This window comes from Neofelis nebulosa, chromosome 4, assembly GCF_028018385.1.
Source record: "Neofelis nebulosa isolate mNeoNeb1 chromosome 4, mNeoNeb1.pri, whole genome shotgun sequence".
NCBI lineage: Eukaryota > Metazoa > Chordata > Mammalia > Carnivora > Felidae > Neofelis > Neofelis nebulosa.
Window position 1 is genome coordinate 93210480 of NC_080785.1, and position 19756 is coordinate 93230235.

Below are 19756 nucleotides of genomic sequence, written 5' to 3' on the forward strand. Positions count from 1 at the left end.
GGTATTCCCATCTCTGCTTGTTTTCTTTTCTCAGTGAATTGTGATGGGAGGTCACCTTGCAGACAGTTGTGAGAGGAGAGAGGATTCATTTTCAGAAATACAAAACAAAAGCTGCTCCCCCCACAATGGAGTCCCAAACCCGTAGACACTTCACTTCCTGCTTCTTCCCCTCTGTTATGCTCGCAGGCTTTGCGGTGAGCCTGTGTCAAACAACAAAGGGAAGAGGGACTGAAAGTCTCTCTGTCACCTCAGGGAACGTACATTTGTTCCAATCAGACTACTCGTTGCCTTACATGGGCATAGGCAGCATCTGGGTAAGGCTGTAACCTCTGTCGTACTCAGCCAATGAGGAATCAGGGGAGGGAGGTGCACGCTAGGAAATAAATTGTCTGCTGTGACTTCCCTGAGTGTGCCTGTCCATCACACACCCACTCTTGCAAGAACGTTGATTAAAGGCTCGCTTCACTGTGCTCCGAGTCTCTGTGTTCCTCCTTCGATTGGGTCGGTGGGCTTATGTCTCACAGAGTGATGTGTGAGGCTGGGTGGGGAGAGTGGAAAAGATTTGAAATGGTCCTCGCTGAATGTGAGAATAGAAGTTCACCTGAGGAAAATTAGGTCTACGGGGCAGGATGGAGAGCGTGACCACTGAAGAACCTTCTGTCATGACAAGGACACTAACGTCTATTCTATTTCTCAGCCCCTGGGGGCGGGCAGGAAAAAGCAGGCAGCAGACTTGATCTGGAGAAACATGGCACCTCCACATGTATTTAGAAAAGACAGAAGGGCAAAGAGCTTTGGGGTAAAGCAGGGGTGTTTCAAAAAGAATGGGCCTTAAAATCCATGCTGGAAAAGAAATAGAGAAAGAATAAACTGAGAGACTGAAAGGAGAGGGACACTGGGTTTGGGGAGACGTTGTGGGCGGGAGTGGGGTGCATAGATTATGTGATTATGCAGGTAGAGATGCCAAGGGACTGAGCCCAGGGACAAGTGGACTGTCCACGTGGGTAATGGCAGATCTCTGTGTCCGTTTCCTCCCCTTCCACTCACTCCCCACCTCAACCTGACTATCCAACAGATGACCCGACAGAGACTACCCGACAGCATTTACTAATGGCTCAGATGACCTCCATGCCTTCAAATCCAAAAAGTGTTTCCCAATCCTCATGATCGCTTGATTTTTCAGCATTATGTGACACTGTTCTTGAAATGGTCTCTCTCACTGGGTCCAAGATGACACGCTCTCATTTCTTCCCAGCTTTTCTGGCTCCTGCTCACTGGTCTGCTTTAGAGGCCCATCTGCCTCCTCCTGTCCCTTACATCTGGGAGTTTCTTTGTAGGGTGCAATCCTCAGCCTTCTCGCATATATTCCCTCTCTAGGCAATCTCCTCCCCTGCCTCATGGCTTCGATTACTATTCCTCATCTTAGAAGCTTTTAAGCCTTAAGCCCATACATCCAATTTCTTCTAGTCCTTTCCACTTGGATATCTCAGAGGCGGTTCAAACACATTTATTAACTTGAACTCCTGACCTAGCTCCAAGCCTGGTTCTTTCCTGATGTTCCCACCTCAGTGAACTTCACGTCTGGTTAGACAAGTCAGAAATTAAAGGGCAATCTCTGATACCTCCCCTTTCCTCAACCTCACACATCGAATCTCTTGCTCCCATCAATTTTCTTCCCTTTTAAAAAATGTTTATTTTTGAGAGAGAGAGCATGAACTGGGGAGGAGTAGAGAGAGGGGGCACAAAGGATCTGAAGTGGGCTCTGTGATGACAGCAGACAGCCTGATGCAGAACTCAAACTCACGAACCACAAGGTGGTGACCTGAACTGAAGTCAGATGCTTAACCAATGGAGCCATCCGAGTGTCCCCCATCAATTTTCTTCCTAAATAGCTTTAGGACCCACCTACTTCTTTCCATCTCCAGTGGGATGATCCTGGATCCTAGTCCGCAACCTGATGTCTACACTACTGCGAAGCACCCCGGGGCTTATCAATTTCTGGCTCTCATCCTCCAGCCCATTCCTCACACTACATCTCATGAATTAGGCCTCCTCCCCCACTACAATCTAATCATACAACCCTTTACTTCAACCCCTTCAATTACTCCACGCTTTCCACCGCTCCTTGAATAAATACAAAAACCTGTCCCGTGGTCCTCGGGACCCAGCTTGGCCCGGGTCCTGCATGCATTCCAGGCAACGCTGGTCTTTGTTTTACAGCAATGTGTCCTGACTTCTCCTCCTTGATTCTTCCAGTGCCCAGCTCCCATACCTTAGAGGAGACTTCCCAACTGCTCCCCACCAGTCAGCCCCTCCATCGCTTGCATTCATGGAACTTGTGCTTTCTCTTCAGGGCGCTCCTCTTGATTTGGAATTACACATTCATTTGGGTGGTTATTTGATCAGTGTCTGTCTTCTCACACCAGACTCCAGGCGCTGTGAGGGCAGGAACCACAATCCAGTTTTGCTCTTCTTGTACCTTCCCTACTTAGCAAAATATCTGGCAGTAGTAGGTGCTAAAATTTGGGGGGGGGGAGGGGAGGAGAGGTTAATTGGGAGCCACAGGATTCAAACAGAAAAGGATACTGGAAATCATCTGCTTTCTGTCATTTTACAGCTGGAGAAACAGAGGCCTCACGAGGTGGGAGATGGTGGGGAGGGGGTTGTTTACTTATGCACGGTCACAGTTGATGGCGGAGTTGGAATGTGTCAATCCCGGTCTCTTTCTATCTCAACCTGAGAACTGTTATTTACTATAAATACTCTGGTAGTATTCTCTCCCTCTTCTGCCTTTTTTTTTTTTAAAGTGATAAATAAAAACTGTCCTTAAACTATATCTTTTGTGCGATCCAATCAGAACATATCCATCTGTTCATGGCAGACAAAATGGCACACTCTTGGGGAACAGGGGAAACCATTTTTAGAACACGCCCCCATCCTCACCCCCACCAGCATGTGGCAGTGATGGGGTGCCTCATGGGAGCCAGGGGGCACGCTCCTCCTCTTCCTCCCCCCTGCTGATCGGCCACCCAGCCACGACTGCAAACGATAAGAGTAAGAAGATTAATAAGACTCACAGCAACACAGACTAATTTCCTGGAAGTTGTGAGCTCCTCGGAGAACATTGCAAATCTCATGTTTTCCGGCTGCAGCAGGCATCATGGCTTGTGCTGGATCTCCAGAGGCTTCATTTTCCAGCAGTTTCTTTTGCACTGAATAAAGCAAGGGGGCCCTCTGGTGGTCATTTATAGAACGATCTCGTGACAGGGAGAAATCTGCTTAGTTTGGATGAGACTTCTTAGTTTGCATTTCTCTCCCTTGCCTCCACAAGGCATTTCCAGAAACAGGCATTAAAAGTAAGTCAGGGGGCACCTGGGTGGCCCAGCTGGTTGAGCGTCTGACTCTTGACTCTTGATCTTGGCTCAGGTCATTGTCTCGAGGTTCTTGGGTTCAAGCCCCACACTGGCCTGTGTGCTGATGGTGTGGAGCCTGCTTGGGGTTCTCTCTCTCTCTCTCTCTCTCTCTCTCTCTGCCCCCTTACATTCTCTCTCTTCCTCTCTCAAAATAAACACAATAAAAAAATAAAAATAAAAAGTAAAAGTAAATCAGGGCCATTATAAAGTGTCGGAACAGGAAGGCATCAATGGACCACTTTTGTGGTCAGGCTTTCACAGGCCAGCCCCTCCTTGCTACACAGCTGTGACTGGTGATGTGGCCTGCAGGTGTGGACTGGAAATCTGGCCCACAGTGTGGGCGGGAGGTACCAATCTGGTGTTCAGAGGGAACGCTCTTAGAAATGCTAAGATCTATATAGCATTTTACAGCCCACTTGTATAATGTGTTGTTATCCAAGAGTGACTATAGGGAGGGGCGGCTCTGTGCCAGCAGGCTCGTGTCTGGAAAGGCGGGACCAGGGACAGGTGAATAAGGACAGGCGGTGGAACAGAGGAACAAACCGGGCCTTGGTTATTTGGCAAGCTGGGCAGGTTGGAGACAAGAACAGCGGGGGCTGGAGAGAAGGGAGTAGATGACATACCCGTACGACTTGTAAATGCACAGACCACCTCACCAAGAGGGAGAGGTGAAGGAACCCAAGTGGCCCATGAGGATGGTGGAGGTCCAGGCACGCGGAAGACAGGCTGACGGCGGGCACTGGGGAACCTGGCCCGTGGAAGTCGGGCCTCAGGAGGGGAAGCCGCACCCGAGTTCTCAGACTCTCCACCTGCTTTCCATTCAAATTCTTTTCGGCACGCCCCTATTTTATTAGCTTCGTTATACCATGTTTGGTTTTGTGTTTCATTTTCTGTGCCTATGACGGCCTTTCAAAAGTAAAAATAAAAATCTGCGCTCTTTTAAAACATTAGGAAATACATGGTTGAAAAAGTTAAAGATCACAAAGAGATCAAGACTGTTTAATAGTGATTTTTGGTTTTTTTTGATGGAAATCCAGTCACATCTGCCTGTACCGTTACACAGACCTGCACATTCACACTCCACGAAGAACATGACTGATTACAAAAGAGAGAGGGACTTTTAAAACCACATTTAATCTTTAATACAAAATCTGTTGCCCTATTACAGAAGTGACCCCTTCATGCACAGATAAATTTCGCGCCTACCATGATGGGAGAGTAAAAACTGTACTTGTAACGCCTCCCTCCCCCTCCCAGACATCGGCAAATGTAAAGTAACTTTTATCTTTGTGCTCTCTGATGCCAAGGCAAGCCTGGTTCGTCTTTCTGTATTTCCATTAGAACGGCTGGTCTGTGAGAAGCGAACATGGAGGCGTGGGATTATGTAGGACCATCTTTACCTGGGATTACTTCAAATTGTGCTTTACCTATAAACAGCAAACGTGCCGGAAATAGGCCTACTGAGCCCCACAGGCAAAGCTCTGAAGATTTCTAGAACCTTGCTGTCAATATGTAGCATAGATCACTATTTCAGTTTCACAGCAAAAAGGGAAAATAAAAACCCACAAGGTATTTAAGTAAATGCTTTCCAATCCCATGCACTGTATTAATTAGCTAACTTCTTATACAGTACAACATCAACATGGGTTGCAGGTTTATTTGTAACACCTCTATGCATATAGCATCTACACTTTAGGTATATTTACAAATTCAACAAAATATCTACATATAAAAAGCTTCACTTAAAATTAAACTTGATGCAAGTTATGAGAAACCAATTTATTGGCAAATGAAACGGAGCATTCCTTCAACCATAGGTTGTTAGAGGACTTCATATTTGGAGGTAAACCATTTGAGAGATCTCGTTTATGGATACGGTACAATGGGTATGTTGATGTCTGAAACTGCGGGTGGAATCCCTTTGACTGTTGGCCCCGTTAGCACGTGTCAGATTTCTGAGATTCGGAAATGTGTCCTAGCAATTTGCATACACGCTGTTTAATGCTGCAGAGAGTTTCAAAAGTTGCCCCCTACGTAAAGGCCCGGAGAATAACATTCCTGTTGGCATACTGTCCTATGCTTCTGGTGTGGGGATAGCTTATGGTTTACAAAAATTCTCTACCCAACTGACAGCCTTCTGACCGAACTGACTTTAACAGAAACCATAAAAGACCGCCGAATCGTCATGTGCTCCAGTTGGTGCTAAAGCTTTTTCTGTCTATACAGACGGGGAAATGCTCCTTAAAATAAACTGTCTTATTCATCTCATTTTCACCTCTCCTTTCTTTCAGCATTGCGGTTTTCATGGTCTCTGCTTTGCAAAAGTTACTTTTGGACACTGACAGTAAGCTGGGACTCCGAGGCGGCCGTCCCGGCGGAGAAAGAAGGCAGCATGTTATGGAATGCTTGTTGTCTGAAGGCACTGTACGTGTCTCTTGCCCTGTGCTTTCTGGAGTCATTTTTGAAACTTAAGTGGAGTGATTCGTTTTTGATTCTTTCAGCCTGGCCTAAGTGCCAAAATGCATTGCAATACACATTGCTTATGCCTAAAAACAACTGAACACGGAGATGAATGTAAAAAGTAGAACACTGTACTGCTGTAACACCCGGAGGGTTAAGAAGGCTAGGAAGTAACAGGAGCGAAGGCCGGTAACAGAGTCTCAGTAAAGCATCAGCAAATGCGACTGTCACAATTAACTCATTTAGCAAGTATATACTGTACATCCTGTTGCTAACAGTCTCCCAAAAAGACTAGACAGCTAGACACAGAGTCACCAATTTCACAACAATGTCCACAAAGACATTGAAGTTCTAGAGAATACTACAGTTACACTCTTGACAATGAAAACGGAATTCATATTTCGGGGTTCGGCCGACGATAGTATAGACCGAGTCTCCAACTATGTTTTAATAACATACACAGGTGTTCCTTTAAGTGTGTAGCATTATTTCATGCATCATATTGAACTGTGTCCTGAAGAGGAAGTAACACGATCCGTTGATGAGGCTGTGTTATTTTGATCAGTTCTGCGGAAACCAAGGATGCCTATTTTGAGTGACAAAGGATGCACTTTGCACTGCAGTTCACATTAACAAATCATCTGACGGAGTTGCGTTCTTGTTTTAGCTGTTCTCATAATATTAACACATGGCAGAACACGCACTGTCTGCCCCTGAGTTCATAGTATGAGAAGGCAGACAAACAAGTGCTTAGGATGAACATTCTAGAGAAATGGGATATTGGCAAAGGGCTTGCGGGTTAAACAAAGGAATTCATGGCATTGACAGGAGAAGGTGCCTCTGAGCTTTCGTTTCCTTCGGCGGGTTCTTTCTCCTTCTTACCGCTGTATTGTCCAATAAAGGAGCCGTCCTCGTTGAACTGGCCGTTCACCCCCTCTCCGTAGTCAACTAGGCTATCGTCGCTATCTTCTTTCTTCACCGTCCTGTCTGAAGGTGTTCGACTGCCCTTTTTCAAAGGCTTGTGGTCTTCTGCGTCACTGGAAGACAGAGAAAACATCTTCATCAGGATTGGCATTGAGGCGAAGTGCTTTGTTCTTACGGGTCATGCATGCAGGTTATGACAAAGCGCGCGGAGTCCTGAGCTTCTCAAGTCAAGTCTAATTGTCAGCTTGACTCCAATGACTGGGATGTGGTTGGGATGAAAATCAGGTGCAGCAATGGTTTAATCACGAAGCCTTCAGGAGGCGGATGGCTTCTCGCTGCGCATGTCAATGTCAATGATACATTCTCGCTCCTGATTTGGAAGCAGTTCAGAAACAGTCACAAGCATTAACAAAGGGAGAATGGAGAAAAGTTGAAAATCATCCCTATTTTGAATTCAAAGAAGGCGAAAGCTTATGGCAAGTAGAATAGTTAGTAGGTTAAACTGTGTGAGATCTCTGAATTCCTTGGAGATGAATGGAGCATGATTTTGGTTAAGTGTGAAATATGAGGGTTTTTTCATTTGTTTTTTTTTCTGAGCACGAGGAAGCAAAATCCTGCTTTTTGAATCATTTTGTTATCGAGTGCAGGCCAGACTTGTAAACTTTAACCTTACCTTTCAAGAGACCTATACATTCCATTAAAAGGATGCAGAAGAAACAAGTGAAAATAGCCTAAGAAGAAAAGCAAAATCCTTATACTGATAGTAAACAGTATTTTTTTTTTTTCTGTAAGAATTTTAGTTAATAGGTAAAGGTTGATTAATTTGGAGACAGACGCAATTTCACTTCAAAGCATTACATTTGTACTATTACTGGCAGGTCAATATATTCCTAAGGAGTATGAGTGATTCAAAAAATGTCAAAGCAAACATTTGCTGTGCTCATTTTATCTCAGTCTACTCTTCTCCCGGTGTGTTATGTAGCCTATCTGTGTTGGATGGGGATCTAAGGCTCATAATTTAAAACACATTATAGAACCCGATTTTTTTTTTTTCTTACGTCTCTGTTAAATCCCTAAGCACAACATCTGGAAGTTGGAGAATAGGTTTTTGAACACCTGCCCATCCGGTCGTGTAATTAGGTACACACAGTGACTTACTCTTTAATAGGGAACACTGGGTTTGAAAAAAAAAAAAAGAAAGAAAAAGAAAGAAGGCAGCGAGAGCATTTTGTTTCCTTTCCAGGAGCAAAAATGCAAGGCCAAAGAGGAGACATAAGCAATATTAGTAAAAATGAAGAGGCTTCAGGTCAAAAAGAGGCTGCCTCAGCTGTAGTATTTTACCCAGCAATTTTTGTGCCACCCAAAAATCTGTGCCATGGCTTTACCGCCCACTCTGTCTCTGACAGTGACTTTTTTCTAGGCAAGATACAAACATCTCAAGAGGCACAAATATTCTGGCAGTTTGGCCAATAATGCCTACCGGGGTTTTCAGTCTTTCTCCAAGAAGCAGATCTCAAGACTGGAAAATTATACTTGCTTAACAGGACACTGGTGTCTGCTATTGAAAATTAGCAGTTGCAACAAGACACAAGTTCTCGTCACACACTGAACCAACAGTATTATTCTCACTGCTCATCAACAACTGGGGAGGTATCACAGGACCTCGGGGTGGCCCGTGTTTGGGGCACTTCAGGGGAGAGAGCAGCTCGTCTCCGATCTACTGCAAGTAATAACGTGCACATCTGTAGTCATTAACCTCTAGGCTTTGTCTGAAGACTTCCTGTGAAACATTGCTCATGACTTGGTGAGGCACTTAATTCCATTGGAGTGTTCAATAATAAGCAGGTCTTTGTCACCTGGATTCCAAGCTCTACTTCAGACAGCTAGTGTTCCAAGGATCACAGTACGGTATTTCTTTGATCCAGCCACCTCTCCACCCATTCAACCACTCATATATCTAATAAATATTTATTGAGTGCCTACACTGGTAATGTTCTAGTCCTTGGGGATATGGCAGCAAACAAAACAGACTAAAGCCCTGAATTCATTAAGCTTACTTCTACTAGGGGAAAACATGGAAAATAACGTATTGAAATATTGGTTACATAGTGTGTCAGAAGGTGATTAGTGCTATGGAAAACACGGAACTGAGGAAAGAGGATGAAAGGTGTCAGGGGAGGGTGTAGAGGTTGACGCTAAATAGGGTATCCAGGGAAGGCCTCATTAGAAGTGACAGCCGACCAAAGACTTAAAAGAGTTGAGGTAGGCAGGTGGATAGGTGGAGGGAGAGCCATTCTGGCAGGAGTAGCAAGCAGTGCAAATGCTCTGAGGCGGCAGCAAGCCTGGTGCACTCTGGGAACCGGGAAGAGCTTGTGTGGCTGGTATGGAAGGGGAGAGAGAGAGACAGACAGACAGACAGAGAAGAGCTAAAGTAGAAGGTGGCAGGGCTAGATCCGGGCCCTCCAGGGGACACTGGAAGGCTTCTGTCTTTAGCTCTGAGTGAGATGGAAAGCGATTGGGAGGTTTTCAACACATGAGTGACAAGAGCTGACTTAGGGTTTGAAAGGATTACAGTCATCAGTGTTGGGAACAGCCTAGCCTGGAGGGTGGGCCTTGGTAACCTACAGCAAAATTGGGCCACGCCATTTCCTCTGTATTGTGTGTGGCTGCTTCTGCACTCCCCACAGCAGACATGTAGAGTTGCAGCTTCGACCCTGTGGCCGGTAAGGTCTGAAATATTTACGAGTGGGGTCTTTACAGAAAACGTTTGCCAACCCCTGCTCAAGGGGGCCGAGGTGACTAGGGCAAAAACACAGGAGCCTGGACTGTGAGCCTGGACAAGAGCGGAACACCGAGGCGGCAGAAAGTGGCTAGATAATGGACATATTTTGCAAGTAGCACCAAAAGGATTTCTGATGGATTTGATATGGAATAAGAGAGAAAAAGAGGACACCAGGATTTTCAGTTTGAGTAACAGAAAGGATCAAATTACCCTTACTGGGGAGTACAGCATGTTTGGGATGGAAGATCAGTGGTTCAGTTTTGGACATGTTAAGTTTGCTAGATCAGAGGAACCACTCCTTTAATGATTTTACGAATCTGGTATAACCTGATACCTAAAACCTACAATAACACTTGGGGAAAGTGAAATTATAGGCTAATCTTATTCAGGAACAGAGATGTGAAAATCCCAAAGACATCAAGAGCAAATGGAATTCGGGAATCTACTGGAAGGATACCATATCATGACCAAGTTGGGTTTATTCCAGGGAATGGGAGTTTGTTTCAGCATTAAAACTTCAATTCATATAGTTTTCCATTTTCGCAGAAGAACAATATATTATGATCATTTCGGTAGATTCAGGAAGAGGTGTTTGGTCAAATTCAACACCCATTCACAATAAAAATGTTGATACTCTAGGAAGAGCAGTATCTTGAATGTCCTGGGTATTTGCAAGACACTTAGTTTCACCATCTTTGATGGTGAGTGTTGACAATTTCTGTTTGGTATCAGAAATAGTAGGGATGCGTACTATCATCACTTTTAACCAAAACTGCATTGAAAGTACTAAGCGATGTGCAGAGAAAAAGAAATGGAAGGTATACTATTACGAAGAAAGAAAACTGTCATTACTCATAACTGGTATGGTTACATGTATGTAAAACATCCAAAAGAATATGCAGGCGGCCATTAGAATAAAAAGAGAGTTTGGTAATGTTGCTTAATACAATACCAGCATAAAAGTCCGTTTTATTCCCATGCTTGCAAATTGGAAAATGAAATTTAAAAGAACGATTCCAGTTATATCACACAAATATGAAGTATATAAGAACAAATCCAACAAAAATGTTTTAAGTTCCCTATGAAGAAAATGAAAGTTTTATTGTTATTAACGGAGAGCTAAATATATGGAGGGATTTACCATAATGGTGGACAAGAAGACTCAAATATCGTTACATACGTTAACCCTCTTTACATTGGTCTTTAGATTCAATTTACTGCCAATAAAAACCCAGCAGGTTTCTCTGTGGATCTTGCTTGGCAAGCTGACTCTCAGCTGCACATGTATAAATGAAAAGGCCAGGAATACCTAAAAAATTCTTGAAGAAGAATAACAAAGTTGGGGGACTTGACTTATCAGATATCAAGGCTTATTAAAAGTTATAGTACTAAGATAGTGTAGTTTTGGTGCAGGGACAGACAAATCAGTCAGTGGATTGTAACACAGGGCTCTGAAATAGTTGGGAGATCTTTTTGCTGGCTTTATTCCTACATCATATTTTTATGCTATCATAGCTGAGATCATTTTTCAGATCCTACTTTCCAACTGTTCGCTGGTATACAGAAATACAATCGACTTCACCCTAATTTTGTGTCAGGCAACATCACTAAACTCTTTTTATTAATTGTAATATCTTCCTGCTGATTCATTTGGATTGTTACACAAACAGTCTCTATCAGTTATGAATAATGGCGAGCCAAGAAGGAGCTCCCTAGAAGCATCCATTGCAGCTTAATGATCATAGTGGATGAGAGAAAATCTATAGCAACATGGGCTGTGCTTGAAAGAAGAGAAGGAAAGGAGAGGAGTGCTCTATCCACAAACAGAGTCTTTCTAGGAAAAGCGGTTCAAAGGCAGCTTAACATCTTCCTAAGACTGGTTTTTAAAAAGTGGTGTGATGGGGGCACGTGGACGGCTCAGTCGGTTGAGGGTCCAACTCTTGGTTTTGGCTCAGGTCATGATCTCACAGTTCGTGAGTTCAGGCCCCACACAGGGCTCTGTGCTGACAGTGTGGAGCCTGCTTGGGATTCTCTCTCCCTCTCTCCCTCTGCCTCTCACCTGATCAAGTGCTCTCTTTCTCAAATAAACTGGAAAAAAAAAGTGGTGGGATGTAATGTCATACTTCAATTAGAATATGGCTAAATGGGGGAAAAAATTGTACGAGGCACCAGAAAAGTACTGGCACGTGATTTATGCTCCCAAAATAGAAGTACTCATCTATCTGCCATCACATCTCCTCTCTCCATTCCAGGCCCCCACCTCAGAGAAATTTTTTTTTTCTTTTTAAGAAATACCTTGTGTAACACACACAACTCAGAAGTTTCCAGATGTGATGACTGTGAAAAGTTCTACAAAAGGGATACAACTCAGGTACAAGTCCGTGTTGAAGCACTGTATTAGTACTTGTTGCTTTTCAACTCAAAGATGAATTTAAAAAAAGTTTTTAAATTTTAAGTAGCCTCCACGCCCAACATGGGGCTTGAACTCACAACCCTGAGATCTAGAGTCGCATGCTCTCCTGACTGAGCCAGCCAGGTGCCCCTCAAAGATGAATTTTATAATGAAATAGTAAACAAACTGTTTTTGACATGATGTCAAGGGAATTGTCCCAAATGAGAGGAATTAGAGGTTATGGGGGATGATTTAAAAGCCATATACTTGGGGCGCCTGGGTGGCTCAGCCGGTTAAGCGTCCGACTTTGGCTCAGGTCATGATCTCGCGGTCCATGAGTTCAAGCCCCACATCGGGCTCTGTGCTGACCGCTCAGAGCCTGGAACCTGTTTTAGATTCCGTGTCTCCCTCTCTCTCTGACCCTCCCCCGTTCATGCTCTGTCTCTCTCTGTCTCAAAAACAAATAAACGTTAAAAAAAATAAAAAAAAAAAACAAAATAAAAGCCATATACTTATTTAGCTACACAGTAGTCAAAGCTTAAAAATATTCAATCACGTTTTATGAGAGATGTTAAGGACAGGAGGCATCAGATGTTAGTGAACTCTTAGCCTAGGACATCAAAGATTAAACAAATCTCAAAATATGTCATAAAATAGCCATAACATAGCACATGTAGCTACAGAATATATTTTTGATACTCATGGCCAAGAATGAAGACAGTTGAGCAGTGGAAAGAAAGGGTCACATCACAGCATCAAAACTCATCTCTGACACCGCTTCCTCTGGGAAGGCTTCTCACATTACCCTCCTTCCGTGCCACCCAGTTGGCCTTGGCTTCCCGCCCCTGCTCCCCGATACCTGAGTTATATCCCTTTCATAGAACTTTTCCCACAGTGCTCAGATTGGTCTTTTACTTTCCCGTGTCCCTTGCTAGACTATAAGCTAGGGAGGTTAACATTCTATTGTTTTTACTATCCCCACAGCCCGGCATACAGTAGGCACTCAATAAATACTGGCTGAATGAATGAATTCATTGTAAAATAACAATAAAAGACAGGTGGGCATTTTAGACAATTTCCCAGAATTCTAACATTGGGAAATTTTCATTCTTTCTTAATGAATTTCATGATGTCAGACAAAGCACTAGGTTATATATTTTCTTCCTCTCTCTTTCCCTAGGAATGAATTTGAAGGAGTTGACCTTTGTTTCAGTAATACTTCAGGGTTATGCACACAGGAGGGACCCAATGAATGTCTATTGAGTTAAAATTCAGCAACAACAGATACATTTGTGATCATTCGGTTTCTCTTGTGGTCACCATCCTCCAAATCACACTGCCGTTAGATTGACCTTCGTGACCCAAACACTCCCTCTAAAAGTCCGTCACAATTTATACTGTTCACATACCAGTTTACGTTTGTGAGCAGAATACATTGGAAACAGATAGCAAATCACACACGACACACCTTTGTATCACTCAAGCCTTAGGAGCACGGGTTAGCATGCCTGCAACAGGATCGTGTTTACTCGAATGGCAAGATCCCTGTGCAGACAGCCTCCATTTATGCTATGAGTTCAAGTACCATGGCCATATGGTTTATGACCTAGGGTCATTCTGGTTTTTTAAAGGAATGGATCTAAATAATTAAAAAAAAAAATACTTACACGGTTGGTTGCATTGTTTCTCTGATTTTTCTATATGCTAGTAAGGGTGCAGATCCTACTGTCTGTATAATTAAAGAAACAAACAAAGCAAGCTGCAGGCTTCCACCAGAGGGTAACTGCTTGGGGGTGGGAGTTGGAGTTAGGGCACAAGGTTACAGCTTATGGGAAAAAAAAAATCAAATTTGGCCATTGAAGTTCCATCCCTGTTTGCATTATGAAAAACCCTCTGGCTGAGAGCCCACCATGTCGAAACTGTTTCAGCCTCACGCTGGAGAATGAGCAAATCATAAATGGAATTCATTTACATTTGGTAATAGCCCTAATTTTGTCTGCGTCGGTGTGTGATCAGCATATTAATTTGTTTTCAGAACGAAAAAGAGTAAGAATCGATAAATAATACAAAGCTCAAAACTTCCAGAAGGTGCAAAACAGAGGAGGGACCCTGGTGATTTAGGAAGGAGAATGACACTTAAATGTATTATTTTAAAAAAAAAAAGGCATCTGTTGGAATAAATAGTTGGAACTGTTTTCATTAATTGTAACATCCAAAAAACTAAACGACTTTTTTTTTTAAGTAGAAAAGAATCCAAAGGGAAAAAATTCTGAGGTAGTGTCAAGAAGTCACAGAATAAAGCCGTACCTGTAGCAAAGGGCAGTTGGGTATTTGGGAAAGTGATTTCACTTGTGGGCTTGTCCTTAAGGACTTTCAGTCTTGGTAAAAAAGAAAATGACTAAATTGTGTTTTCAGTTGAGACACCCGTCAGAACCTTCCCTTGGCATCTCCCACATCAGCGTAATTATATGTGTGACAAATGTTTTTGTCTTCACACACGAACCAACAGATTTGTGCTCAATAGTCCCAAAGAAAAGTCTTTCTCTTCTGAGAAACTCAAGGCATAAGCTAAAGACAGTCATGTGAAAACGCTTCACAAACATATCACATGTGCATCAACACCATGACAAAGAAATATGATAAATGTAAATGTAAAATAAAATGAATGTAAACACAGTGATAATGAGGCCAGTCACCAAATACTTGCCATGTACCGCTCTGGAACCCCAAATCATATTAAAAGTTGTGAGTAGACATCTCGTGGAGGAGGTTAGAAATCATGGAACTAGAAGCCTTCGGTGATCATCTAATATTTGAACAACTGTATTATTTTACAGATGAAAGACATTGAGACCCAGACAAGTTAAGTGCCATACCTAAAGGAATCAAAGGTAATGGCTGAGTGGACCGTGAAACTAACAATTTCTTGATTCCAAGCTGGTTCTCATTCAACCTTGATTTCAATCACGTCTTATTGGAGTAAGCAGCATGGTTGCCCTGAGAAAGTCACATGACATCAGACTGTGTAACCACGAGCTAACATTGAGACCCACGAGGTGAGCAGTACATCGCCGGATTCACTTAAGCGTGATAATATATGACAGGAATCCATCACCACGTGACGAATGCATGAGGTGCAAGGGTTTATTTCCAATTCATGCAAATGCAGAGTTGTTTCAGGCTACCATAAAGATTTAGCTTCATCACAATAAATAAGGGAGTGGTGTGCATAACTTGTGCAGAAATCTAGCCACAACAACTTTATCTAAAAAGAAGTTCCCTAGTAATCATCACCTCACCTGCTGTACAGGAAAAACATGTAGTAGAGTGAATGAAATCAGCCGGGATTGCAACTCCTCTAGAATCAGACTTTCCTAGGCTATGGCCATCTGCCGGCTGCCCTGCCGTGTAGTGTGGAGTGGGCAGAGATGGCCCGTGAGGTTTCCACAGACTGAGTCCCAGGGTCAACTGGTGACACCAAGACAACCCTCATTAGACATCTTTCTGTATCGTGAGATACAGACATTCTGAGAAGCTTTACGAATCATAATCATTTCTGCTGAAGAGAAGATCAGAGTGTATGAAGGCTTAGGTGCTGAGACACAAAGGCTAAACTTGTGTCTGCATGGAAACTGGTACGAAACCAAATTTGTCCAAAAGACATGGTTTTTCTCAATCAGTTATCCTATTTTCGTATGCTTGGCATTATTCAGCCCCTCGGGATATTGACATGGAAATGTCAAAAAATGAGCTCTAGAGATGGGTGGAAATTAGCACAATTTTCTATAAATGTCACCTGGCAATCATAATAGTGAAATATTTTGTTACCTAAAAGCCTTTTCTTCTGCCAAAAAAGGCTCAGTTTGGACTCAGTGCATATTTTAAAAAATATATAATTTATATATTTTTATATTTATTATTTTATATTTATATTAATTTATTATATTTTATGATATATAAATATGTTTATATAATATATATATATTTTATAATCAAGAGCATTATAGAAGGAAAAAGCAAGGTGTAAAAAAGCATTTTATAAATAGAAGTGTTCTTTTGGGCCACCCAAATCCCAATTTTTTAAATGAATAAATACATAGTTTCTGTTTTTAAACATGATTTTAAACTTAAAATAATCAATTAGCTCTTTTATCTCTTTTTTAAAAAGACAAGTAACTCTTAGGCAAGAATATCTTTAAAGAGTTTCTCTTCCTGTCTCTCTTTTTTCATTACTTAGCACATAGGCTATGTTAAAAATGAAGCCAAGCCAAGAATGTGTTATCAGAGTTGTGTGAGTTAACACACAGGCTAGAGGGCTATGATATTCTTAATAATTTACAGCTTCTAAAACAACCTTATCATCCTTTTATGATTAATGGCCAGGGTATACAGATATTTATTTTGGAAAACAAGCATCAAATCCAGGAGTAGAAAGAGTGACACCAATTTTATAAATGCACTACTTAGAAAATGACAGGTGTCGAATCCTGTGGAATGCAGGTCTTGTAGGGTCTTTATTGTTGTTTTAACTCTTATCCTAACACACCAGCTTTTCCTGGTTTGAGCAGTACAGCAGCAACGCCTCTGGGAAAATATGGCAGAGTGGAAGACACTCCATTGCCAAACGTATGACCAAAATGGAAATTTATCTCTTGATGCAAAGTGGGAATATTTTCATCGTGAGGGATGCGTAAACATTTAGACATGGAAGTGTTTCTAAACTAATATTTGAGGAAAATATGAAAGGCCACAGAACCTGTTCCTGGCCGAATCCTGTCGGATGAGGTCTGTATGAGCAGACAGTCTGTGCAGGGAAGGGAAGGTGAAGGGAGTCTGCGAAGCAGTGCTCACCTGTATTCTCCAAAAGTGCCATCGTCTTCCTTCATAGGCTGGATTTCAGGATCAGCGTGAGCATCTTCCTTTTCCTTAACTAAAACATTTCAAAGCGATAATATTATCTCTTGATTCTGCGTTTCCCTATTGAAAATTTTAAAGAGTGCACTCTCTGAGATGTGTGGTGGTGGAAAATGATTCTACACACAGCGGGATGTTATACAGCCAGATGTGTTATGTGGCCACGCATATACTTTGCTGTTTTCGTCTCTCTGAGACAACCTAATAGAATGAACATTTGTTAACCTATAAAGTTGACTTCCTGTACGCATCTTACTGATGAAGGAATAAGCTTTAAGTTTCTGTGATTTCTCCCCTATTGGACTAATCTATTTATTTACAATAGTCAAGGTTACAAGTCATTTTAGCAAATCTTATTCTTTTGCAGGTGTTTTGTTTTCTTGTCACTGATGGGGAAATGGCCAGGTAAATAGAAATTCATCGGAACCACTAAACTGAACAAAACATTTACGGGAGAGGAAAAGCAATGTTACACGTCATGATATCAAGACTCAGTTCATGCATTCCTTCCTCCAGAAGACTTCCATGATCCTTCCCCTTCAGCCTGTTGGTTGTAGGTGTGACTTTAGCACCTATGACTTTTGTGTAGCCTACGGAAGCAGAATCACTAATATCTTCGGAGAACAGCTTAATTTATTCCACCAAACACCTTCTGATCCTTGACTATGTTTAGGCTCCCATTTTAAAAAAAAAGGGATCAAAAATTGGACAGAACATCCAAATTTATGGCTCTGGGAAAATATACTTATTACTACCTACATAGTTACTCTCATCATTTCATTTTAGTTTAGGATAATGATGCAGCACTATAAGGCGATTTTACTCTTTCTCTCTTACCTGGATATTTACCACCCTTGTTTCTTCTGATGAAGCAAACGATCAGCAAAATTAAGATGAGAAGAGCGACGGCACACATCAGACCAATGAACCAGCCCTGAGTCGCAATATCCACCTGTCGGCTTGCCATTGCTGGAAAACAAATCAGTGGTGTCGGGGGGAATGGGTTAAGGGGGAGATGAGAACGGGTGTAGTCTCTTGAAGCAAAAAACTACCATAGTATACGAGCTTTTATACATTTGACCTTGGCCCCACATTGCAATCTGTCAGTTATGATAAAGCAGGAGTTATATAAAAACTTTGAAAAATCTTCATGAATTAAAAAAATTCAAATAGCAAAATCTGAATGCTAATCCCATCAAATGCTAACGAATCCTGCTAAACATTGTGTTCACAGTTATTTTAACTATATATTCTCAATAGAAACATAGTCCCAAGCCAGTTTTTAATAGTACCGTCTACAGATAAATTGTACATTAAGTACAACGATAAGCATGGAAGACCGAGTTTTAAACAGAACAGAATGTATACATCTAATGGAGTATTTTTTCTTCAAAGGAACCACTTTTGGAGGTTAAAATATCATTGCAGTGATATTGCCATTTTCCAAAATGTTTTATAAATCTTCTTTTAAAATGGAAAACTTTAACACACAAGAAACCTGTCTACATAAGATAACCAGCCTTATTATTTTATAGAACATCTCAATTTGCACCTAAAACATTCCTTAGATTTGTTATTTATCTCATTTACAAGAGTTGGTTCTAAAAGATTTTTGGAAATTTCTGAAAAACTCTGATTTACCCTCAAAGGATCAATATTCAATATTCATTATTGTTTAGAATCCGTTTAAAAGCCTTTGAGAGGCATCTTGATCGGGGAAATCATTACTGGAATAAATGACCAGCTTAAAGAGAAAATACTCATTCACATGTATACATACTCTTTGTCTTCATCTATTCTGTTTGAGTCAATAAATGTGAAGCCCCTTATTCAACTAGTCACAGTATGCAAATATCCTAAGAAAAACACAGAATAATTAGCATTTCTGGTATTATTCAAAAGTGTCAATCAAATGGGACAAAGTGCAGCATCAATGGCCATTCAGACATGCCCGTGAGGATTTGTTTAAATAAATTGGTACGAAACTTTTTTTAAAGGCCTTTATTATTATTTTTTTTTGACCATAATCAAAGTAAAAGGTTTTCTTCTTTTGATTCATAAGCATGCCTATACCATGCTTTCGATCTGATTGAGTTTATTTGAGTGCACTTAATGTGGTTGGGTTGGGCATATGTGATCTCTGGATGCAGAAACAAACATGGCTACACATATCCCAGGGTCAGCTCTCTGTTGCCAAAATAGCACCTCATTGCCTTATTTTTCTCCACACCAAGTAGAGGGAGAAAAATGAAATGCCTAAAAATCAAGTATGAAGAATGTGAAGAACGTGTGTATGTGTGTTTAAGAAATACAATGAAAAGTGGAAATACGTGATCTGGAATATAAATCAAACACCAGTAGCCTTTCGCAACCTCCCTTTGTGCCTCATTGGCTAGAGGGGTTTTGAGTTGTATCATAACTAGATATAACCAAGGCAGGAGTATAGGCAGTGCCCTCCCTCCATACACACACCAGAATCATGATGACGAAGATGAAGAGGAAGGCAGTGATAACGACAGCTAACATTGTGAAACTCTTACTATCGGCTAGGCACTGTGTTGAGGGCAACACCTTCTTTAATCCTTCGAGGTGGGCATAGGGAATAAACTCATACTAGCCAGTATGCTCTATTGCTCTAGTGCATTCCAGAAAACACGTCCAGACATCAACTCTGCAGAAGTCTTTCCAAAAACCAAAATGCTATAGAGACTTTCCCTGAGACAGGTAAAAAGATTTTGAAAGTCTATCGTGACATGCTCCTTGGCAATACATTTCTTTCAGTTTGCACCTGGTCTTTGATGGCATGCTTTTTCTCCAAAACGGAACCCCAAGCCAACTGGTGTAAGTCTATTGAGCATCTGATTGAAGTTA

The 19756-nt window shown here is 41.8% G+C and overlaps 1 protein-coding gene across 22 annotated transcripts in view; it reads right to left on the minus strand.

Moving 5' to 3' along the window:
• Nucleotides 1-4528: 4528 nt before the first annotated feature.
• Nucleotides 4529-19756, minus strand: part of NRCAM (neuronal cell adhesion molecule) — a 286918-nt gene continuing 271690 nt past the window's right edge. For 20 of the 22 annotated variants that reach the window (XM_058725394.1, XM_058725414.1, XM_058725411.1 and 17 more), the window contains 3 exons: nucleotides 17723-17854; nucleotides 16823-16901; nucleotides 4529-6910 (listed from right to left, as the gene is read on the minus strand). In XM_058725394.1, the coding sequence (XP_058581377.1) occupies nucleotides 6673-6910; nucleotides 16823-16901; nucleotides 17723-17854 (449 nt within the window). In that variant the 3' untranslated portion in view covers nucleotides 4529-6672. Of the gene's footprint in view, nucleotides 6911-6950; nucleotides 7168-13638; nucleotides 13701-16822; nucleotides 16902-17722; nucleotides 17855-19756 lie in introns of those variants that run through there. The other 2 variants (XR_009260570.1, XM_058725413.1) reach the window with 2 other exon arrangements.